Genomic DNA, 25,253 nt, shown 5'->3' with positions numbered 1-25,253 from the left:
ATAATCAGATGGACAGATAGACTGAACACAAAGGCAGATTTGACAGAAAATAAATCTTAAGTTTTCTTTCTCAGAGTAAGGGTTTGGTAGTATTATCCTAGCCTTCTTTAGTTCTTTACCTTGATGTGTTTTTTTATTCTGAGTTCTTGTCAGTTAAAAAATATAACAAAAGACTTACCGGTTACAGTCTTCCTTTCTTTGTATTCTTCCTTTTTCAGCAGCTGTTGTCTAATTAATTTCCATTCTTCTACTTCAAGTATGCACTTACATTTATCTCCCCATTTCTTTGCACTTTCCCCTCCTTTCCAGTCAGAAGTTAGTATTATGTGAGACACAGGTAATATTACCTCTCCCTTTTTCCTGCACTCTGTGTATTAGAGAAGGTCAGAAATTAACAAAAATTTTGTCTCAAAACCACTACAGCAATACTGACACCATTTTTGGTTTTGCTTTTTTTATATGTTCTCTGCATTCATCGTGCTTATATTTGTAGCTCTGTAGCCTATTGTACTAGTGGCTAGTTTTCCCAGTAATTTTCCATGGCCTTTCCCTAGGCAGAAAGACAAAATAAATTCCAGAGCTCCAAGTCCCATGGGGGACAAGGGCCCCATGCTGTCTTGGTTCTTCCTGGCTACCAAGATTGAGAACAACTCTGTGAGATACATTCTCATGGACAGAGTACAGCTAGTACCAAGAGAGGGGCTCCAGAGAAGGGGCTTGATCTGGGGCGGGGGGAAATTCCATCACCACCCATCCTCCTAATTGGTTCTTTTTATCAATTATGCTAATTTCCTAAAACCTATAAAAATGTACTCGCCCTTGTGGCGGTGGGCTCTTTTGGACATCTTTCCAAAACTGCTCCTGAAGACCTTCAACAAAGGTCCACTTTTATATTGCCTCCCATATTAAAATTCTCTTGAGTTTCATTTCTAGTTTGGAAAAGGCAACAACATTAGTGTAGGTAATTATCTTGACCAATCTGAAACTGTGCTGGACCTCTTTAGCATAAGCAAGGCAAGGGAAAGGGCAAACAGGAAAGAGGAAAAAGGAAAGGGGAAAGGGACAGTAGGAATGGAGAACTAGTGCCTTTTTTTACAGTGTTTGCAATGACCAGAAATACCTTTTTCCAAGTATGACATAATACAAATACCTGATTTAAAAGATCACAGCATGTTCTTCTCATTATCATTAGATCTTCACATCTGGTAGATACTGAAGCCACAAAAATGTGTTTGCTTTTTTCCCAGATATCTGTGCTAAGTTACAATCATTAAGATGATTGTAAGATAATTCACCTATAAGAAAGAGTGAATTAACACAGTAGCATTTTCAGTCTTTTAATTACCAATTGGGATCCTAATTTTCTTGAACCACCCATGCAATATTGCTTCTTTAATGGAGTAACACAATTGGTATTTTCTCATTGTCTGTTAGTATTGACATCACATTTTGTTTTGTATTTCCAGTAGATCTGAGTCTGTTCATCAGTTGCACTCCCAGAACAACAGACTTATAAAGAAAGAAGGACGATTCAGCATGCTGAACCAGATCTTCTCTTGCAAAAAGAAGAAAGATGATCAGAAAACCAGTCAGAAGGAGAGAAGCAGGGATCGGTATCCTGGAGAAGAGACCTCAGAAGTAGATGATATCATCACCCGTTTTGATGGCATTGTGAATAAAAATTGCAAAGACATTCCAGATGCATGTAAGACCACCCCTGACTTTGAAAGAAAGAGGACAGACACTAAGTACTTCATAGCAGAAAAGAAGAAATCAGTATGTCAGGGACTCCCACCCATCACCACCCAGAGCTTCCCTCCAATCACTGCAGGCAATTCCTTCCTAACTGCTTCCCAGAGCAAAATGTCAAGCTTCTCCTCCAGCTCCAGAACCCACCATTTTCCATTCAAATCTCAAAAGAGTAGGGGTGAGCACAACTTGCTGGACAACACAGACAGCTGCCTGGCTTTGCTGGATGGTCCCTGGAACACAGATTCTAAACAAAGGCTCTCTTACAAAGTCTGTACTAGGACTTCTTCAGACAAACTGATGAATGGCTTAGACTCTGATAGGTCTCACCATGTGCTTTTGTGCCCTCCCTGCCTTCCCTCACTTCCCAGTTCTCCATCAGGTAATTTTTTTTTCTTCTCTATATCCTAAATTCTATAATATCTACTCATGTAGCAAATTGAGCCAGAAAAAAAAGTAGAGATTAATAACTTTTCTGTTTTAAATTTTTCAGCGTCTCCTTTATGTGGCCATCACAGATAGCATGTGGGTGGGACATCAGTTGGAAGCTGAAAAGAATTAGGAGAAATAGGAGATTTAATAGGTCTGATGAGCAAGCAAAAATGCAGGTATCTAGGAAGTATATAAGGCACCTGAGCAATAAGTGCCTCCACGTAATATGTATGTGCTTTGTGAATTGCACATTAACACCCACTACCACACCTGCTGCCTTGTGTCCACATCTAGTCCTGGATGTAGGTGTGCAAGGGAACAGTCTTGCCCTCAAATCTCTAACTGTGCTGAGAGCTGCTTCTGGATCCAGCCAAGTCCAGTGCCATGCTGGACAGCTTTATGCCATGCCCCCTTACCCATATAGTTATATTCTGACTCCAGGCTGCAGTGGCACCTCTTCCCACCCTAAACACACCCTGAGTGCCAGCTCTTTGGTCTGATGTGCTGTTCTTATGGTTTCTCCAAAGCTGAATTAAGGTTGCTAAATTTACAGAGCTGGGACAAATGCTTTTATGCTGTGGTCTGGAAGTTGTAAAGCAGCAGTAATGAAGCAGAGCATTAGAATTCTAAGGTGAACTTGATACCAGAGTTTGGCTGGATTTGGGATCTAGTATTTTGTTTGACTCACGTCCATGTTTAAATGAATCTGCCTGGCTGGCCTGCATTCTGGAGTTTACTTTAACATATCAGTGTCTCCAAATTCATCTCCTTTGGGATTAGTCCCATGCCAAAATTAAACACATCTAGCATACCTTCCAACCTCTGCAATATCTAACTGAAAATGAAGCAAGCAAAAGCAAACCCCAAACTTCCAGTATACCATTAAAAGGAGTAAAAATTTTACAGTAAGTTAATCTACACTTAGCCCAAGAGACGTGAGCCCTTACCCTTCAGTGGAAAGAGGAGTGAACAGAAACCCTGAGAAGAGCCCCCAGTTAGCTGTGTGATAGTGCAAACTGTTCTGAAATCTAAGTGAAGTGAACTACAAAAAAGCAAATCTTTGCACACAGGTCTGACAACTAGAGCAGAGACAGCAATTTCAGAATGACAGGCCATTATACATACAATGTGCAAATAAAGGCTGAAAATAGCTTTTTGGTGTAAAAAGGAGCTACTTTAAAAGTGCCCCTTCCTGGATACCAGGCCACATTCCTGAAAGCTTAATAGAACTGCTCCAAAGGTGTCACTACTTTTTTACAGTGCACTCTTCAGCTGCTTACTCAACCATACGAGCCCCAGACTCCACATGGCCAGCAATGATTGCTCCTGCACGACTCCTTCCACACCAGATTCTGCAAGGTTCAGCTCACATGTGGAACACACGAATACCTGCAGGGCTACTTTACAGCCTCACTGCAATAGGGTACAGGGAGGCTAAGATATTTGAGATCATTGAACTTGACAGCAGTAGCAGAAATGAGTTCAAGCTGGATAAACCAAACTGGAGGGCAGCTATTTCTGGGAAAAATTCCTGTTGGAATTTGCTAGACTATTTATACATTTGATATGGAAGTAACTACCATGTTATTTAAAACGTGATTATAGATTTTTCTTAATATTGTAGTATACTACAGTGCTAAGAAAATGGCTAAATCCTGTCTGCTCTGGACAGAAGGATAGGTGGTTTTCCTGGAAAAAATGTTTTTGTGGAAAACCTTTGACAAAAATGTAGTTTTTATAATGGGAGCCATCTTTGAATGCCCAAATGGAAGGTAAGTTATCTTATTTCTGACAGTTTGTTATCTCTCTCAGAAAATAAAAAGCTTGAATCTTCTTTAAGTCTTTTCTTTGTACCAACTCCATTTTAAAATTTAATACCATTTTCCAATAATGAAACTATGCCTGTAGCTGGCAAAAAGGACCTTCCTCTGAAACGTGTGAATTAAAATTCTCTAAGGAGGAAGAGAGTGTCTGACATTGCACAACACAGATATTGTCTCACATTTCTTCATGATAAAGAGATCTCCTTATCCCTCTTCATGCCTATGTGTGTGGTTTAAATCTGTCTGCTCCTGTAATTAAAGCCACCTGACTTTTTGTGAATTAGAACTGCATTTACTGTATGAGCTCCAGGGCTCCCAGGTCTCCAGTGTGTTGTGCCTGCAGGACTTACAGGGATCAGCAGCAACGTCTGGTTCCAGCCTAGCCAGCAAGGCTGTGCAGGCTGCCCTCTCTCTGAGGAAAAATATCTTTTGTTGGTTTTTGTTGGCTTATTGTTGGTTTGGGGGTTTTTTTGGGGTTTGGGTTTTGTTTTGTTGTTCTGTTTTGTTTTGTTTGGCTTGGGGGTTTTTTGGTTGGTTTGTTTTTTTGGTTTCTTGTGGGTTTTTTTGTTGTTTGGTTGGGGTTTTTAATTGATTTTTCTTTCTTTCTGCAGGAGACTTAGCTGAGGGGGGAAAAAACAACATCCGGTTTTTGAAGACACTGAAATGTTAATACTTCATTTCTCAATTCATGACTGGGGGGGACTACATGTAATTTCCTAATCACTGAATATCTAGGCCAGGATTGTGGGTATCAATATTCTAAGAAAATGCAATTTTAAAATTCCTCTCTGTGTTGACACAGAATGTTGATTGTCTTGCATGACCATGTCTATTGTCAAAGTCAAAGCTAATTTTTGTGCTCACTTGCTACAAAGGCATCTGGCACATATATGTGTCAAAGCCTTTGGAGGTTTTTTGTTCTATTATCTGTACTCCTGGGAATGAAAAATGAGTCCATTTACTAGCTGAGCATTACCACTCACACAAAGAGGAGAGGTTGCTGTGTGTAGCAATGAGAATTACCTTACTACTGTGCCATTGGTTTCTCTCAGAATTACTGCCCTCCACTGAGAAGAGCAAAGACAGTCTATACTAAAAACTGTCAAAATTCCATGAGAGTTGGCCACCCACAGTACTGAGCTAGCATCAAAAATCTGAAGCATTTACTTATGAGCTTTGCAGTCATCTCTTTTTGCAAAAGGTACTCCCATCTACATTCTACAGGGAAAAAGAGTGGAAGTAGAAAATTCCAAGTGATATGGGTAACAGGAGCCTGTCTCAAGTATAAGACAGCTCTGAGACCCCTATCACCCATTTGTCTTTTGGGTTACTAAATTTCCAGATGTAAGATGATACTTTATTACAGATTTTATTACAGTACCTTCTGTTTACTTGGATAGGTAATGTAAAAAATGGGCTATTATTAAGTTTATGATGGTATAAGCAGTATGGTATAGTTCAACAAGAAGCATTTTTTGGCTAGGAAAGCAGAGCAAAGCTGATCAGTGTGGCTGTCACTTTCTCAAATTTAAGAACCAATTTACTCTGAGACATTCATCATAACATTAACAACTTTTACGCAAAATACATTACTATGTGGTTCACCTTCCTAAATGCAAGGAAAAATTAAAAGAAAAAAATACAGCCTCTAAAAAGACCCAAATGTAGTCCTGCATTTTATAAGAATGAAATTGGTTTTTTTCCATTTATTCAAAAATAACTGCAATCATAAATGTGCTCTTGGGGACAGCAAAGATGATGTTTTAGAGAGAGAAAAACTGTTTTTCCAGATGTTACTGCCAAAACTTTTAACAAGGATTCTTTTCCAAGCATTCATATAATCCTTGCAAGCATGATTATGTTTTGTACCATTGTTTAGCTGACAGATATCCCATTTATGAAATGAACATATCTCTTGATAGCAACAACTACCTCCCGTCATCAAAGCTATAATGGTACATACACAATAAGCCATTAGTTCTCAACATAAGCATCACAGAAACCAATATAACTTGAATTGCTCTAATAAGAGCAACAAACGATTCTCTGCTATATTGGAATTGATATATTTAGTCCTTTGTGCAAAGTGGATGCAAGGTCTATAGAAGAAATTTACCAACTAGACACTAGAGATATTAAAAAGTAAAACACAGGGAAACCAGACTGAAGTCTGTTTCTGTTAAGCAATTTCTGTTAGAGATTCTTCATGCAAGATTCTTCATGCTTTAGCTCAAACACATCAGCTTAACCACAGGATCCAGCAGACTGACCCAATGTCTATCAACTGTTGTGGCTTTTAGACCAGATCCTTGCTCCATGCTGGACTGAAGGCTGCACTGTAACATGGTGGTTTGCCTGACCAACAGCACAGTAACTCCTTTCACACAGAATCTGTTTAGTCATCAACATAGTTACAGCAGCCATGACAGATACTTCTGTGCACCTTTAGAAAACTTTTAGAAAACTGTTTTTCTACAGCTTTATCTTACACAGCCCAACAACACATAGGTCTTTTCAAGTACCAGCTGCAAAGCCAGAAAGGCAATTAATGTCATTCCATCTCTTCCTCCTGCCTAGGATGTCCTGCTACATCCACCCCGTGTCTCCCCTTGTCCCTGTGTGCTGACAGAGCATATGCCTGCTCTTCAATGAGCTACGTTGCAAAGCCATGCTGGATGAGCAGCTGCTTGACAAGACATCCCATTACATGGCTCATCACAGACTTGGTGATAACATGAAAAATAATTTGAGGGACTCAAGCATCACAGAATAAGATCAGCTCAGGAAAAAGATCTGGTAAAAACGTTAACTTGGTGCTTGAGTTCCTACTTTTTTCAGTATTAGACGTGTCCTTTATGCAATGAAATGCTTTACATCATCTAACTTACTGTCTTTTTTAATAATATTAGACCTGAGTTAACTTTAATCTTAAATAATGACATGCCAGAATTAACCAACCTTTCCTTTTCCAGTATATACTCTTCTTGATGAAAATGGTACTGCCATAAACATGGTTTTATAAGGATCAGTATAGCCTTCTGTCAGTTATGATGTGCTTTCATCTGCAAAAAAACCCTTTCAAAGCTCATCTTTACAGCTAATAGCTTTCAATGTCCTTTTCCAACCAGCATTTGAACTCTGGTTTTGTTTTAATACTTATAAAGGCTGAGACCCTATCAGGACATTTTGAAAACTAAAGCTTCAATTTTAAGATCAAATCATCTATTTGAATAATTTTACAGGTTTAGATTCCAAAGATTCTTACAGAGACCTAGCTAATAAACTGTGCCCATTTTAAGACCTAAAGCTATATTATATGAGAGGAAACTATAAGGGTATATGTGAAGGTTGTACTCAATCAATCAGCCCTTTTTGTGAGTTAAAGTGAACTACGCAACAGCTTCTTTTTTTTCAGTCAGTGGTTTCTTGTTATTACATATTTCTGAGAAATACTAAGTAAGTTTTCTTTTCTGGAAGCCAGAAATGCACAGTTCAGCACACTAGTTACAATTGTTTCCATTATGATTTTCTTTTTCTTTCACAGGTAGAAGTTTTCGACAGATGTCCATAGACCAACACAAAGTGAATAATGTTATACCTGTACAGAACAGCCTAGCTCCAATACCCAACCACAGTGCTCACAAAAGTAAGTACAGACAAGTGTCAGTTACTGTATCACACTGCATGCCTCCATCTGAGTGCTTGAGAGAGGTTTCATGTTTGTTTTCCACAGCATCATGGAATGACTGAGGTAGGAAGACACCTTTGGAGACTGTCTGTCCATCCTCATGTCCACAGAGAAGTCACCTACAGCCCATTGCCTAGGATCACACCAGTTTGTTTTAAATATCTCTGAGAATGGAGATTGAGACTACACACTTTATCTGTGTCATCTCTCAGTGTTTGACTACCCTCAGAGAAAAAAGTTTCTTAGTACTGATTTGTGGCCATTGATTCTTTTCCCTCTGTAGGACTCCACTGAGAAGAGTCTGTCTCCTTCTCCATTACTCCACACAATCAAACATTTATACATATTGACAAGATTCTTTGAGCTGCCTTCTCTTCTTGAGGCTGAACAGCCCCAGCACTGTCAGTCTCCCTTTTAAGGCTGACACCCCAACCCTTTAGTCATCTTCATTGCCCTCCATTGGATCTGTTTCAGGATGTTCCCCTCCCTCTGTGTACTGGGAGCCTCAGAACTGGACTCAGAACTCCAGATGTGCCTCAGCCAAGCTGAGTAGAGGGGAAGAATCACTTGTCACAATCTGCTGGCAGTGATCTTCCTTAAATACACCCACGGATGCTGTTGGCTGTATTTCTGCATGGGCACATTGTTGGCTCATGTTCAGCTTGGGGAAGCAGTGGTCCCAAGGAGCAGGAGAGCTTCACCCCACTTCCAGAGTCCCAGCAGAGTGTCAAGACTGGGATTGTTCCAGGCTGTAGTTTTCTTCATATACAGACATCAGCCCTACTCCCAGCAGCATCCTAACCTCACATTCTTGTGCTCAGTGGATACTGGATGAGGATTTACAGTTTTCTGACTGTCATCCTGTAGATCAGCCAAGTCCAAAAGACATTCAGATCTAAATTTAAGATTCCCTGCAACGTATAATCTGAATGTCAGAAGCAATTCTGCAGTAATGACAATATTGCTAGAAATTAGGCAGAGACAGCCTTACAGGGACCATCAGATTGGGTGGGGATATACAGAATCCTGTGCTGCTGCTGTTTTCTACATGAGACAGGAAGAAGAAAAGGTGTTTGAATTACTGAGGTGGTATTCTCTGTCTGCTCAGAAGGAAGAAAATAATTTAATTGCTTTTGATTGCTTTTAAAATCCTAGGTCAAAGCATTCTGGTTTTTAAGCTTTCTACTCCTGTTCTCTGTGTCTTCTAGTTAAATCATAGTTGTAAGCAAAATCCTTAAAAAATCTTTCCTAATAATTGTTGTTCTTGCATTAATTCATTCAAGTGGTCAAGAATTTAGCTCTAAACTCATGCCAAAAACTGTTTTACAAATAAGATACAATTGTCACAATTAAGAATCATGTTTTTTTAACTAACACAGCACATTTATCCAGGTGCCATTAGTGCTTGAACATTAGTTCAAGCCAGTAACAGAAAAGCAAAGTTATTTGAAAAATAAACTGTATTTCTTGTTAACACAAATGACATATTTGCTGATGAAGCTTTCTAAATTACTGTTTCAGAGTCTCATCTCAGTATGAGATTTCACACTCATCCTCCATCCAGCCCTAAAAATATTATCCTTTTGACATAGCCTTTATCCAGGTAAAGTGCTCCAGCAACAAAGTCTGAGTATACTGAGTATAAATATTTGTGTTTTCTCTAGTATTTTTAATACACAAGATATGTGTTAAAAATACACTAAGGAAAAAAAAAAAAAAAAAAAAAAAAAAACCGCTACCAGGAAGTTGGAACAATAAAATAAGCAAAAACTAGAATGAGAACCGAAACTACTCTGAAATAGAGAAAGAAGAAGTATCTCCCCCCAAAAAGGAAGGGCAATGAAAAAAGAAGGAAGAACTTTTTAATCTCTCAGTAAAAATGTTTTAAAATACATATTAGAAAGAGGAAAATAGGAATGAAACAGTAGCCTGGGAAGAGTACTTGAGTGATTTTAAACAATAAATTCTGACCCTTCAGATATTCCCAGGGCCAGAGATCCCTCACATGACTTCTTGAGTAGCCTCAGTGCAGACTGCATCTCCTATTCTGCAGGCTGCTGCTTCATCCCCCACACACTCTTTCTATCTCATCATGCAACACTTCCAACACCCCTTGGAAAACAGACTGTCACACACTCCCCACAAAGTGCCAGAAAAAATCTTCAAAAAAATATGGAATTTCTAGATGTAGTTAATAAGGTCAGATATTTCTGGAAGCATCAGAGGAGACAACATGTGTCTGATACACAAAAAGGTGACATTATTAATTGCTGGGAAAAAAACCACCACAACAATAAATTCAAAAACCAAACTTGAAATCTGTTTCTATAGGTCACTTAACAATATTTTCTGGAGATCTGTTGTTGTTTTTTGCCATTTTTCATCGTGATTTGACGTTTCTTCTTTCCCAAGTTAATAGCAAAGCATTCCACAAAGCACCCACACCACTGCAGAAGGCCACTGTTGTCCAGTGCTTGCAAGGGAGGGGAGTCTAAGACTCATTCTTCTGTTGGACTCCATATTCCTTGGGCAATGCCTTTCTGACAGCCTTGTTTTTGCCTCTGCAGTTTGTAATAGCAGCCACTCCAGAGTCTCTGCTGAGTGGAAAAGGCTTCCTGAACCAGTAGCTCCTGCTGTTCAGGTCTTTGGTGACCAACTCTGCCCTCTGTGTGAATCATTAATGGTGCTTTTCCTGTGTGTAGCTCCTGGGGCCTTAAGGGCTCTGCCTCCCACAGATGCCAGCTCTGGGTCCAGGCTCGTGTGTTTCAGTACATGTACTAATACTTGTCATTATATGCATTGTTTCAGAGCCATCCATGTACCAGCCCTGAAGTCCTAAATTGAATATCCTAAACTGAGCACAGTATGTAGGACAGTGTGGAAGGCATTGGTGTTTGGATTCTTTGAATGAGCATGAGTTTGTGATGGCTGCTCAAATGTTTATGATTTGCTGTCATGGGGCTGAAGTTAAGCTACAGTGGTTTTGGCCTACTTAAGTCCATCATTTAATGCTTTTAATGACGTACATAAAGCACATAAGGCTTTATAGATATTTTTCACACAGACGTGAACTTTGAATATATTAACATATGACTATGTTCCAAAGAGGGACACAAGTAAGCCTCTCAACATTTGCTGAATGCACACCAAAATTTCAGTGAACTCAAAGTATTCTACCACATGCCAGAAAACAAATGGGCTCATTTATTGTATATAGCCCTCCCAGACTCACACAAATTCAGCACCAACTAAAGCAAAGTATTAATGATTTGGGTGTTTTTTATGGAAAGGAGAAGTGATTTACTGAATTTCTGAACATGAATGAATCTTAAATATGACCAATGAATTACAGTACACTGCTGGAGGCCAGGCAGCTGTAGTAAACACTGTCTGCTCAGGTAATCACAACTTGAATAGTAATTGAAATTAGCTTAAAAAGAAAAGAATCTGTCAAGTTTCTAAATCCTCTCTATAAAGATCCTGCTTTGGCCTAAATCCATACCTGGTAAGCTTTAGAAAAGTACTGCTCCTGAAAAATAAATAATCAGTTATTAAATTAGTATAAGGTGCATGCCACAGTGGATTATGACAAGAACTTTAGCCTCTTTTGTACCATGTGTATAGTTAGATAGATAGATAGATAGATAGATAGATAGATAGATAGATAGATAGATAGATAGATAGATAGATAGATAGATATAGATGATATAGGTAGATAGATAGACAAATATATGCAGTGTGGGCCCACAGCCAACATTAGAGAGGTAGCATTTATTTTCAGTGGGACAAATTAAATGAAGCACAAAATTTCCAGCAAGAACACTGAAGAGGAAAGTGTTAATAGCCTTTCAGATAATTCATCACAAATACACAGATGGAAGGAAATCACAAATACAATGAGAACGCAACCAACAAAAAAATGAATGTAAAGAATTGCAAAATTCTGTTGCCAAAACAGAGATGATATAGCTCCAGAAAGAACTCTTTATTGCTTAAACTATAAAAAAAAAAACTGTTTGTATACAAAGAGCTTGTGAATAAAATAGAGATCAAATGAAAAGAAGCTAATGCAATTCACGATAAATTGACAGCACAGAAAAATAGGTCTACAATTATGGCTTTGAATTCTCCTTTTAAAAAAATCAGGGAATCAGTGAGTTGTCTGAAAGAAGGATCCTGATAATTTCAATTTAAAGAAAATACAGAACTATATTAGCTTAGAAGCACAAACAATGTTACACTGATGACTGTGAGCTGGAGATTAGGCATTATCTAAAGCCACAGTTTTTTAAAAGACAACAACAGAGATACATAATGGGTGTGCCTCTCAAGTGTTTTGGTGTGTCTTGGTGTGCTACAGGGTCATGGGCTACTTTTGTGGCCCATGAATAGTAGAGCATGTGTGGACTTTTGTTTATGATTGACTGTGCCTAGAGGAACCCAGACACAACATCCCACATTCTTCATTTCATCTTCTTTAGATTTTGATCAGCATTTACCTTCAGCAATAGAGCATTTTTGTTAGAAATAATATATTCCCATGGAACACTTCTGTTGCAGTCAGTCTGTGATTTCTAATGAAAAAAAATATTGTGAAAATTTCTCAAATGGACCAAATCTCCTCCAGAAAAATGATGGGTTCTCTGCTTATCAAAAGTGAATTTTTGAACTTTTCAAGACTTACTGGTCACTAAATCAAAAGTAAATCACTTAACACTGGAGTTGTTTCCTTCAGATGAAGATAATCCTTGCCAGGCTTATCTTCATCTGAATACAAAAATACAATATTTTATTAGTATTTTGATCACATTTTTAAAGTACAGGCTTGAGTACACACAGTAAGAGACAACAGTTCAAAGGAAGTTGCAAAATCATTTGTAAAAATGCCATGCTTTTCACTTTCTGTGCACTTTCTCTTTTTTCCTATTTCCTCTAGTTCAGCTGCCATCTCAGGATGCTAGGAAGTTTAAGTCCGTACAGACTGGTGCAGTTGTTTTCCCACCAGCTCCAGTCTCCAGATCTCCGAAAACAGGACATTCTCAGAGTCAGATCCTCTATTCTCTCCTGCCTGGTCTATCAGGAGAACATCTAAAACCAAGCTGTGTCCTACCTGCTATCCCAAACCAGAAGAAATCTAATCCTGAAGAGGAGCTTGAGAAATCAGTTGCCAAATCAGATGCTGAAAATTAATTAATTACAGTGGCCTAAATTAGTTGAAATATGTCCAAGTGGCTGCTTAAAAGATAACTTTATAGTTACTGTTTAAAAGATAACTTTACAGTTAAATCTCATTAATTTGCACTAATGATGGAGCATAACAAAAACCAAGGTAAGGTAGCACATAACAAAAGCTGCGCTGTGTGTGTATATATGTATATGCATTTGCATTAAAATTTTCATTTATGATGAAATTACTTAATCAACATCTAATGTGTAGTAAATTTATTTTGTGAATGGAACCCACCCTCATGACATGATTTTGTTGCAGCAATGTGCTGTTAAGCCTTTCACAAAAAAAAGGAAGAAAGAGTAAGGTTTTCTGCATGATTTAAAAGTTGAAACTAGGGAAACAAATTGACAGGGCTTCTCTGTAATTTGTAAATGCAAAGGTGCTGATTCTGATGCTGTGTGCCGTAAAAAGAATCTTTTTAAGATTGAAAAAATAAACTCAAAATAAAAGGCAGCTTTAGCAGTTGAAGTCTTTTGTTTCTTTGTTTTTCACACATTTTCTAAATTGTAAGTTTGTGGGTTTTGTGAATTCAACAAGTTTAAAAAGTACAATGAAACACTAATTACTGTGGAACAGACAGACCTTTAGCATGTACTGTTCAAAACTGTTCATTTCACAGACAGATTTACGTCTTATTTAATTCTCCATACTCCTCAGTGACAAATATGCAAGTGTGTACTGTTATGTTTATAAAACAAGGGTTGCACAGTCCTGAGTTTTAGGCATTGTTTCACTTTGATCGCTGAACTGGAGGAAATTTTAACTAGACTGCTGTTCAGTCAAGAACCTTTACAAGTGGTATAAGCCTTTAACTAAACATTGCACAAGACTGTCCTTTCCTAGAAGCTAACAAAGATGCCAGCGTCTGCTTGCTTCAGGGTTCTTATCTAAATCTTGCTGCAATTGCTTTAGAGGCTTCTCTGCTTCTGATTATAGAGGGGCTGTGGGCTGGGGGAGGTTGTCCCTTTTTGTCACACTTTTGTATCACCACTTCTAGTAAGCTGGTCCAAAATTAGCTCTACATCAGCAGCTCATTCACCAAGGACATGGCACTTCTACTTATCTCTAGATAAATGTCCTATTAGCTGTACAAACATTTATTTTGCTGTGTCACAGTAAAAGACAAATCTGACATGAAGAAGAAGATAATCATGTTCCAGTAGCTGCAGTTTCCAATTTCCTTGCGCTAACGACTGTAAACAGGATGGCTGGTGGCTGTCACAGACAGTCCCAGAAAGAAAAAGCAGAGCACAACAACAGCTGCTCTGATGCAACACAGGGAAGAGGGAACTTTTGCACACAAATAAAATAATGTTTTATTTTTAAACATCTCACCCAAATGTCAGGGTATAAAGTTCAAATTCAACAAGTGATGTAAACATCTAGCTTCTTGATGCAAAACATAAGAGTAAAAAGCTCATGTGCTTGGACCTTCCAGACAACCTATTCCCTGAGGCTAGATGCAAAAAACACTGCATGACAGATGCATGCACTTTTAAAAGAAAAATCAATTCTGGCATGCTCTGTCTTTGCACCTGAGCCATCCTGTTCAGGCCAGCCTCACTGAAAGTCCGGAATTTCTCCTGCAGTATAGCAGACTGGTATTTGCTCCACAAGATCAATGGCTTAGCTGCTCTCTCTGCTCTACAGAGCCCCTGACCTTCTCTGCTTGAAACTCCACCTTTGCAATTCTCAAAATCTCTGTTCTGACTTACGCCACTTTGTACCTGTGTGGCCTCACACAATAGACAAAGGGTTCATAAGTTATTTCCTAGAAACATTAAAGATTCAGCGCAGACTTTATGCCACTACTTGGTAAAAAGAAAATGGTGTTGGTTTGCACAGGTTGCACAGATTGCACAGAAGAGAAGGGAAATCTAATTCCTACAGCTCTGGCCGTAACAATAATGAGGTTTTTCTTCACAGAATGAAAACCTAAAGTAACCATTCTGGCAGAGATAAATTATCTTTAGTTCAACAAACTGATTGGGAATGGGTACAGCATGTGGAAGTGAGGGAAGACCAAATGGCACAACAAGGAAATCCCAATGAGGTCAAACATTTGTAACTCTTTTGCCACATTAGCCCTTTTCAGTGGGTATGGAAACCATGCCTTTAGCTATCTACTGGAATGCCTCAAAAGAGTCCGGTCACATGTTGCAAGTCCAGATTTTCCTGAATAGAAGGGGATCCTCATTGTTACTGCTGGATTTGAGAGAGAAGGTGCATCTCTCTCTTTTCTTGCATTAGCCTGCATATCCAGGGTCCAGGAGTCCTGGGCTTCTTAATGGCTACCATGAAAGCTGTGGTGGCCCTCATTTTTTTGCCAGCTGCTGTTCTATGCTGGAGAGGAAGATAGTCTGTGTTGGCTTCCCATAGAAGCTTGAACAAATTTAAAATGTTTCCAGTATTACAGCAAAAAAGAAAGTGAGAGAAATTCCCCTGTGCCTTAGGCTAGATACTTCCATTCCCAGAAAAGAAGCAATCAGATTTCTGGTTTTCCTGTTCAGCAGTGTTTTGTTAAGGCAGCATGGGTGAACAAAGCTGAATAATGAACAATTTCTGATCAAAGATAACACTGTCCTTACAATTAAATTCCTTTTAAAAAATGTAAAATTTCAGGTACAGTCACTTGTCACCATGCATGTTACCACTGTCTACACAATATACTTGTGTGACAGAAAGCAGGTGCTAGGTGAATTTTTCCTATCATTTACCCTTTTGTTCCTCATCTTCTTCTTGGAATTAATTTTTTTGGGAGGGGTATGCCACCCAAGAAAGGTTTTTTCAGGAAAGGAATGCAAATCCAATTGCCTGTTCAAAGGTAAGCATAGAATACAGCTCTTACCTGAACAGAGACAGTCTTAGGAGCTGGAAATCTGAGTTAAGATCCAGCCCACTTTTCTAATGTGCTTTTTCTGTAGACTGCCAATGAGGAGGGAATTTGTGATTAACCAAATATAGATCTCTCAAAAATTAATTCTCATAGAAAGCATTAAAAGTTATTCTCAGAAATGTTCCCACCAGAAAGTACTCTTATCTTTTGAATTTTGTTGCCAAATTCTACAGTAAAGGAACATGACAAATTAAGGTGAAGTATTTCACCTTCAATGGAGAGCAGACTGTTGACTGCAGCATACTGCATGAAAGATAACAAATGAACCAATACCTACTTAAGCTACTCTGACCTCTTGCTCAGACCTTTCCTGGAAGATAATGGCAGGGGAGACAATAAAAGGCTAACGTTGTTGATTAGCAGTTGCCAAGAAATGTCTGGTTGGTAGGTCATGACAGATTTTTTTCCCCTCTGTCTAATGATTAAATAATCCTGGCACATTCTTCTCTGACACTAGCCGAGTGAAGAGTGTGAAGTATTCAAGTGTCTGCAGAGTTCAGCTTGGCGCAGGGAGCTAAGAAAATATATATGCACAAAGGATAAATTTTCTGAACAAAACACAATGTATCTCCTCACTGGCATAGGCTCAACATTCCTTATACCATTCCTATAATTTCAAAATGCTTTTAAAAGCAGCCTTTATTCCGGTGGACCATTTTCTTATACACTCATACTGAATGGACTGGTCCACTCTACCATTAATCGGTGCAGGTGATAAACCTTAGTCCATTATTTAAAACTGAGAAAAATATTCACATGTATTACAGAGGATCACCCACTTTTAAAAATATCTTTCAAAGGCTGTTCTATTGCTGAGCAAAATATCTGATGAGCAGGCTAATTTTCTTGTACAAATACCTACAGAGGAAGCTATGTCCTCCAAAATTCAGTCCTAATTAAGCATTTTAAATTCATCTACCACTGGCAAAGGTGGAGATCTCTGTTCCCTCACCACTTAACAGACTGCATTCTGCTACCATCACCAAAGGATTGTCTGCAAAATCCATATATTTTTTCACTGCAAAACACCAGAGGCATCATAGCTACCACTTTAGCTAGGGACATTAAAAGCATATCAACTTTTCAAATAATTGTCAGAGGGCTTAAAGAGCTCATGTGGTCATCCTGTCATCATGGCTCATCACACCTCTTCCTCTGCATCTTCATAATTACTTAGGAGAATACTGCAAGTATACATTTTTTACCTTTGTATTTTAAAGGTGGACAGTTTTTTCTCATTATTTTCATAGGATTTTCTGAGGATTCAGAGAATCATAGGAAATTCCTTAGATTCTGAGATTTTTCTTTGCTGGCCCTATTTGTGCAAAAGCTCACCATTATAATGGAAGAAGTTTGGACCAGTTTGTCCAGTGTGCAGCCTCAGAGCCACCTCAGACCAAGGTCACAGATGAGTACTTGATGTAAAGCAGTTAACACAGAGATAAAAATTAACCCCATGCCTGTCAGGGTCCTGAAGTCCAACTTGTCCTCACAGACAGCCAACACTGGCAAGAGCCTGCCTGATGCAGCTGATACTGAGCTTGGCAAGGTCACACAATCACAGAATGCCTGAATGGTCAGGTTGGAAGGGACCACATTGGGTCATCTGATCCAGCATCTCTGCTCACTTACATTGTACAGCTTTCTGTAGTTAAGTTTCCATTCCCTGTAAGTGATGCTTTAGGGTACTTGGCATCATGGTGTGAATTTCTGTGGCTCTGCAAACACTAGAAGAACCTGCAGCGTCAGGGGTATGTTCATACCTGTCTAAGAGTACTATTTGACTCTACACACATGTGCCTTCCTGCAACTTTGCACAGGTTTCTATGCTCAGCATGTGGAATTCCGTCCTCCGGAAGCAGAATGTGCCAGGGCTCCTTGTATCACACATGAGCAGACTGAAACTGTCTGAATGCACTAATGCACTAAGAAAAGGCTTGGTCCAGCTCTCCCAACATGTCTCTGTAGCCATCACCACCACTACAAAAGACCCCACAGTCACAGATTTTCCTTTCAAGATTACATCAGGAAGATTAGTCAGTAAGAGTAGAACTGAGGAGAAGGGGCGGGAGAAGCAGATCCCCTACTCACACACAGTGCCACAAACTTCAGCTATACCTTCTTACTGTCCATCTATTGCCTTCTGTTCTGTTGGGGGGGGGGGGGGTTTGCCAGAAAAATTTACATCAGGATTTTATTGTTTTCACTACTGCATATATACCTACTGTACAGTTAATCGAATGCTGCATTTATAGGCACTTTAAAAGCACAGCGAAAGCCTCTCCTATACTGTTCCTGATGCAGACCTCACACAACTTAGTTTCAGAAATGCAAAAATCAATGTGTAAGGACTTTCAGCAAAATTACTTTTACTGGAGTAGTTCTTAATTCAGACACCACCTTCTTTACTGAGGCAATTGTTACACACAATAGAAAGAAATACTTTTCCAAATTCTTCACAAATAAAATTTCATTTTACTGCCAGATTTATCAACATGAGCTTTCAATATTGTTTTTGTAAGATCAGCACATGTCAAACAAAGGTAAAAAAGAACACTGTAAAACTGGCAGGAATCAGCGTAAGTTCCTCATGCAAATAAAAAAAAAGCAAGTACCAGTTTTTGCATGCTTCTGGTGTTTTCTGGTAAGGTGACAGACAGGAAGATAGTCTGCTTTCACAGGGGTTTTATTTTCCTCTCAGCTTTTATGTGATGATAGCAAATGCTTACTAAAATCCATAGAGATCTCATAGCCAACTGGAGGATATATTTATATGTTCTAATGAAATAAGCACTTGACAAAAACGGAATCATTCCATAACTGCAAACTTCCCCATAGGTTAGTAAATAGTATTAGCCCACTGTCACATACAAAGAAACTAAGGCAGAAAGATTAGACAATAAATTTCCAATAGTGGCTTCTTAGAACTGTGGCCAGTAGGAGCTAACTTTAGTTAAACCTCCAAAGTGTGGCTTATATATTCCTTTCTTACAGGAACTTGCTTTGAGTGCTCTGTATTTATGACAATCAGGTGGAGGAATGCAGGAAGCAATATAAGGGGTGAAACATAAAGATGATAAATGATTTTTCTCAGGATACAGTGCAGGGAGTCAGAGTCCGACAGCAGAGCCTGACCACTGGCTATGCTTATTCTTGACCAAAAGCCACCTTGGCCAGCTCAGCTGCAGGGCTTCTGCTGGGGAATACATAGTAGTCACAGACTGGAAAGCAAAATGGCTACGGACAGTACACTCTGGGAATCTTACCTGGAACCACAACTTCAGAGCAGTAGGAAAGAACTGGAAACAGCCTGTATCTTCAGAAAAATTAAGTGGAACTTTCTCTTGGCAATTACTTTGTGTGATTACTCTCTGGGCTAGGAAAGGCACAGAGTTGCCAGCTGAGACTAGGTCTTTGTCTCCTTAATACTCCTTGTCCTCTCCGCTCCATAATCTCCTTAGATGATGGAAGAGAGTAGGCAGGGTTTTTGGAGTCACAAAATCACTCTTCCCTCCCAAACTACAGAAGACAGATTCAACAAACTAATCCATAAAGAGTACATTCCAGCTGCTCTTGTGACATGTTTTGTGAACCCTAACTGAACCCATCACATAACACTCATCATCACAATAGATTGTTTTGTTTCACATTCCCTAGGTGATCCAAATTAAAATGCTGCTGCCTTGTAGTACCAGCCATGAAGGGACACCAGAAATGGTACTTGTGGTCAGCACAACCTCTCTTGGGCAGCACCCTTTGGTAAGCACCTCAGCACATCATATTTTCATCCAAAAAAGATGCTGGGTGAACAGCACTTGAGAATGCACAGCTGTATTGACAGCTTCACTATAGCAAAGGGTTATGGTTGTCATGTTCTCTATTTATACCAAATGGAAAACCCTCACAGCAAAATCTAATCACAAGTTTATTTGTTCTCTAACTTGTCTTTAAGATTAAAAAGGCCAGCGCTTACCGCTGGCTTCTGTAAGCTTAACCAAAATCATCAATTCAAACCACAGAGGCCAGAGGAAAGCTGTAGGATGAGTCCAGTTCTTCATGACGCACTCTACTTTAGGCAACAGCCTGATCTGAAAATTTTCTTGTGTCACTGTGCCAACCAAATGATATGAAAATAAAATCCACATTAGCTAACTCCCTTGTTTAACATTCTAACTCCATAATACAAGTTTGCTAATGCAAATTTGGGCTAAACTCAATAATTGGGACAGTTCAAACTAACTAGTATTAATTGCTTCAAGTGATGATTTAAACTATCCTAATTTAAAACATGAACTTTTTCTCTGCACTAGATGTCACTTTTTTATAGTTTTCTTTCAGTACACTCTTACACCAGTAGAAGCTTTAGTTGCCTCCTAGCCCATCTTTTCAACTCTGTCAATCATATGCATTTCTGCAACATTACAATCTGCAAGAGCGTGATAAATTCTGCATTCCACACATCAGTATGGGTGGGGGTTTTCTGTCGGTTGCCATGCATAACCATGTTGTATTATTTGACTAAGTAACAATATTAGAGTGGTAGCCAAGCTGAGTTTTTTTTAAATTCTAAACAGTTTTCAAGAAAAAATTAAATCCCTCAGCTGACTGAGGATGAGAGATGTCTGAGATCTGTGTCAAAATGTTCTCTAAATGAGGAGACCTTCAAAGAAATGCCACCACAAGTGTGAACTACTTCCTTTCAAGCATGTCTAGCAAGAATTTCAAACCTAGAGCTAGTCTGAAAAATTGTCTTTCAAGCTATTTTTAATTACATTTTCATAACAGAAATCAAGTCTCAGGTCAAAAGTGAATTTTTACAGAGAAAAACATGCTAGAGGATGGCCAAAGCTCAAAGAGTGTTTAACTGCCTTAAAAGACAGTAAAAAATGTTTCCATAAATATATCAACAACAAAATGAGAGGTAAGGATAATCTCCATCCTTTACTGCATATGGGGAGAAATATTGTGAAAAAGGAGAAAACAGAAGAGGTACTTAATGCCTTGTTTGTGTCTGTCTTTAATAGCAATACCAGTTTTTCTTTAGATACCTAGCCTGCTCAGCTGGAGGACAGGGATGGGGAGAAGAATGAAGCCCCCTTAACCCAAAGGGACATAGTCAATCACCTGATGCCCCACAAGTTTATGGGATTAGATGAAACCCACCCAAGGGTACTGAGGGATCTGGCAAAATAGCTCACCAAGACACTTTCTGTCATTTACCAGCAATCCTTCTAACAAGACGGGTCCCAGTTAATAGGAGGTGAGCAAATAGGATGCCCAAATCAAGACAGGCTGGCAGGAGGATCTAGGGAACTACCAGCCTGTCAACCTGATCTTGATGCTGAGAAGGTCACGAAATAAGTCATCTTAAGTGTCATCACACTGCACTTACAGGACAACCAGGAGATCAGGCCTTGCCAGCATGGATTTATAAAAGGCAGGTCCTGCTTGACCACCTGATCTCCCAAGGAAGAAGCTGTGAATATTGTCTGACTTCTGTAAAGCCTGTGACACCATATCCCAATATTCTTCTCAAAAAGCGGGCAGCCCATGGCTCGGACAAGTGCTCTGTTCACTGGGTAAAACCTGCCTGGATGGCTGGCCCAGAGAGTGGTGGTGAGTGGAGTTACATCCAGCTGGTGACCGCTCATCAGTGGGGCTCCCCAGGGCTCAGCACCGGGGGCATTTCTGTTTAATACCTTTATCAACGATCTGGATGAGGGGATTGGGTATCCTCAGTGTTGCAGACACCACCAAGTTGGGTGTGAGTGTTGGTCTGCTGGAGAACAGGAAGGCTCTGCAGAGAGATCTGGACAGCATAGATCAAGAGGCCAAGGCCAACAGTATGAGGTTCAACAAGGCCCAGTGCCAGGTCCTGCCCTTGGGTCACAACAGCCCCAGGCAGCTCCACAGGCTGGGGCAGAGTGGCTGGAAAGGAGCTGGGGGTGCTGGTGGCAGCAGCTGGACATGAGCCAGGCTGTGCCCAGGGGGCCAAGAAGGCCAATGGCATCCTGGCCTGGATCAGCAATGCTGTGGCCAGCAGGGCCAGGGCAGGGATTGTCCCCCTGTGCTGGGCCCTGCTGAGGCCACACCTCCAGTGCTGTGTCCAGGGCTGGGCCCTCACTGCAGGAAAGGCCCTGAGGGGCTGGAGAGAGCCCAGAGAAGGGCAATGGAGCTGGGGCAGGCTCTGGGGCACAAGTGCTGTGAGGAGCAGCTGAGGGAGCTGGGGGTGTTTGTCCTGGAGAAAAGGAGGCTCAGGGGGGGACCTCATCACTCTCTACAGCTGCCTGAAAGGAGGCTGTGGCCAGGTGGAGGTTGGCTTCTTCTCCAAAGTAACAAGAAACTGAATAAGAGGAAACAATTTAAAGATGCACCAGGGGAAGTTTGCATTGCATACTAGGAAAAATTTCTTCATGGAAAGAGCTGTCAAGCATTGGCACAGACTGCACAGGAAAGTGGCAGGTCACCATCCCTGAGGATGTTGAAAGCAAACCTTGATGTCATACTTCATGACATGGTTTAGTAGTAGTACTTGGTAGTTCTGGGTTAATAGTCAGACTTAATGATCTTAGGGGTCTTTTCCAACCTGAAAAATTCTGTAATTCTAAAACATTTTTGATTAGACAACATTTTGGATTTCTTCAAGAGTCTGAATTTTGCAGGGGAGTATTCCTTTTTAATGTTTATGGGTGACTCCTGAAATCTGGAGCACTGATTCAGGAGATCCTCCAGCTGTTATCTACATGGTAGGATGAAGAGTAGTAAGCCCTCAATGCCAACAATACAGAGTAAGAATGATGAACTGTTGGAAATTATAACATGTGAACTCTGTAAAACAACCATGTCACAACATTAGGCACCTGCAAGTAGTTGCAGTGTACCACCTCACTGTATTGACATGCATTTGTTCAGGCATTATATTTTTGGACTAAAACTTTCACTTTGTCATTTTTAAACTGATTACCCAATCTTCCTGGGCAGGTCTCCCAGAGTGTGTAGTTTTGTCTGTGCAATGACTAAGAAAACATTGAATGTGAGTATCTGGCGATGTGGGGTAGTTGGGTGTGGTTTTGTTTTGTTTTTAATGGTAAAAGAGTGTCAGCTGAATGTTGAACATGCATCTTGGAAAACACAAATGGCCATCTCAAATCAGCACTTAATTTCTGCTGTGTACACTGAAAAAAAGTCATTTAATTCATAAAAATGGCATAATCACATTCACTTATTTTATTGGTGTTTTCAATAGATTTGTAAGATACATTAAATTGAAAACAGAACTTGTTTCCTGAAGCTTACACTTTTCACCCCAGCCTCTGCAAAGAGGAAATTGTAGGGCCTAGTTCAAAAGAATAGAGAGCAGAGCAACAAAATGGAACTCTGTGTGATGAAAGTCCCATGTGTCCACACAGAATCATGCTGGAAAGCTCTTGCAAGGGGGAAGGAAGAAACTGAGGAACAACCGCATGATGCTCTGTTTCCAAGGTGAACCTCAACATGCGATTTCAGTTAAATTAAGAATTTTCAGGGAGGTATTCCTGAAAGTAGGAAAGCATTCACAGAGTAGTTGTGAGAGCAATTATTGCATGGATCCTAAGGGACTAGCAAATAAATCTGAATAAAATCCATAAGAGATAAGCAGCATGGTCTCTGACTTGGTCTGCTTGTTTTTCAACATCAGCAGGGTTATGCTTCCTACATACAAAGAAACAAGCACCAGAATCAAGTTTCTGTTTCCGTTTTCAAAAATGGGAACATTCTTTCCAGGCAGACCCAGAGAATCTTACTGTTTCTCTTCCCATTGTCATCCTAATAGAGTCTCTCCCGGTGGATTCCTGGCCAGGAATTCCTTCTGCAGTGATCTGGATTTCATACCACCGTGTCCATACAGGCCAGCACCAGGATAGCTGGCGCACACACCACCCAGGAGAGTTTTCTATTTACACCCAAGCTGTTTAGCACCATACAGCTATGCCATAAAATGCCAGGACAATGCTAACTGTTTTGACTTTCTGGGAATATTTATCCAGTTTCAATTAAGATCTCACCAGTGAGTACTTTAAATAGTCTCTAGCAGGAGTTTAGGAAAGTAAGCAATTAATACATTATGAAAGAGCTCAATGTCACAGAGCAGCAGGGCACATGACAGTAGTCTCTGCTGTGATTTATAAAAGAGCAAACATTTAGGGTGTGGTTCATGCAGTTGGTTTATCCAGAAAAATAATGTGAATTCCATTATGCAAAATATTCTTTCACTTTGCTGTTGGCATAACTGGAAATACAGCTTGTGCAGAAGCCAGCATTGTCTCAGACTGCATCCATCCTCTCCCAAGCTGCAGGCAAATCTTTTGCTATTCATTCTTGTTCCATTAGGCTCCAATCGCACTAAAGTGCATCCTTTATACATAAGATGTAACTACTTATTTAACTGTTTGTAATTTATTCCCTCATATCAAAGTAGCACGTAGGCATTCCAGTGAAGATTTAAACCTCATTGTGCTTCTTACTTTGCAAATATGTTACAATAAATAGACCCTGTAATGCCCAAATTTATGACAAATAAGCAGGCTATGCAGAGGGGGAAAATGAAACTGTTTTGGTCAAGGTGATACAGCAAAGATATCTCAGTTGGTTTCTCGATTCAGCCATGCATGATGCCCATTTACAGTTAATTACTGAAAATTGTGGTATTCTCAAGTCGTCCATTAATATCAGTCACTGGTTATCTAACATATAGAATCCTTGTAGTGCTGACAAGCCCTTTTGAACAGTCACTATTTCACCCTAGGAGGGGGCTGCATTTTAGCAGTGGATAAAGCATAATTATCACATATGCATGATTCCTTAGACTTTATCTAATTATTAGCAATTTTTAAATTAATGGTAATATCGCATGCTCCTTGAAACATATCAGCAATGTATGTAAACTAAGAAATACATGCTCTTTCAGCTTAATTATTTTGAAGACTCTTTTACAGAGTGCTCTTTAGTCTTCCTGCAAAGCATCTCTCACCCTTCACCTCATTCCTGTTACCATTTTTAGAAGCCACAGATGTAAACATATTGTCTAAAATGGGAGATTGCAAGGCCAGTTGAAAAGTACAGCTGTTGGAATTCTTGCATATGCTTGTGTAAAATGATTGTGGAGGAACATAGGGCCAGTCAGAATTAAACACTGACTTAGCGTCAGATGTTCCAGTCAATTCTAAAACAATGTTTATAGCACTCTGGGATGCAATTGCACTGCAAAATATATTAGTAGATAAGTGCAGCAGGACTGTCAGAACCCTTTATGTCTTGTGTCACAAGAGCCTCAAGATACATTGTGTATCATGTTTGTTAGTAATTCAAAACAATTTTTAGAATTTTACAATCTTTTTCTGAGCTCATTTACACTCCTGAGGTGAAGAGAAAAATTAAATACATGCTAGACTCATT

At 39.6% G+C, this 25,253-nt stretch overlaps 1 protein-coding gene across 3 annotated transcripts in view; it reads left to right on the top strand.

Annotated features, from left to right (window-relative positions):
• The window catches only part of ANKRD55 (ankyrin repeat domain 55), a 46,699-nt gene extending 33,309 nt beyond the window's left edge, over nucleotides 1-13,390 (top strand). For all 3 annotated transcript variants that reach the window (XM_063179935.1, XM_063179936.1, XM_063179937.1), the window contains 4 exons: nucleotides 1,467-2,131; nucleotides 4,616-4,669; nucleotides 7,549-7,650; nucleotides 12,629-13,390. In XM_063179935.1, coding sequence (XP_063036005.1) covers nucleotides 1,467-2,131; nucleotides 4,616-4,669; nucleotides 7,549-7,650; nucleotides 12,629-12,882 — 1,075 coding nt within the window. In that variant the 3' untranslated portion in view covers nucleotides 12,883-13,390. The remainder of the gene's footprint in view (nucleotides 1-1,466; nucleotides 2,132-4,615; nucleotides 4,670-7,548; nucleotides 7,651-12,628) is intronic.
• The last annotated feature ends 11,863 nt before the right edge of the window (nucleotides 13,391-25,253 follow it).

This window comes from Melospiza melodia, chromosome Z (assembly GCF_035770615.1).
Source record: "Melospiza melodia melodia isolate bMelMel2 chromosome Z, bMelMel2.pri, whole genome shotgun sequence".
Classification (NCBI taxonomy): domain Eukaryota; kingdom Metazoa; phylum Chordata; class Aves; order Passeriformes; family Passerellidae; genus Melospiza; species Melospiza melodia.
Note: the sequence above shows the minus strand (reverse complement) of the source record. Positions and strands in the feature narration are given on the sequence as shown.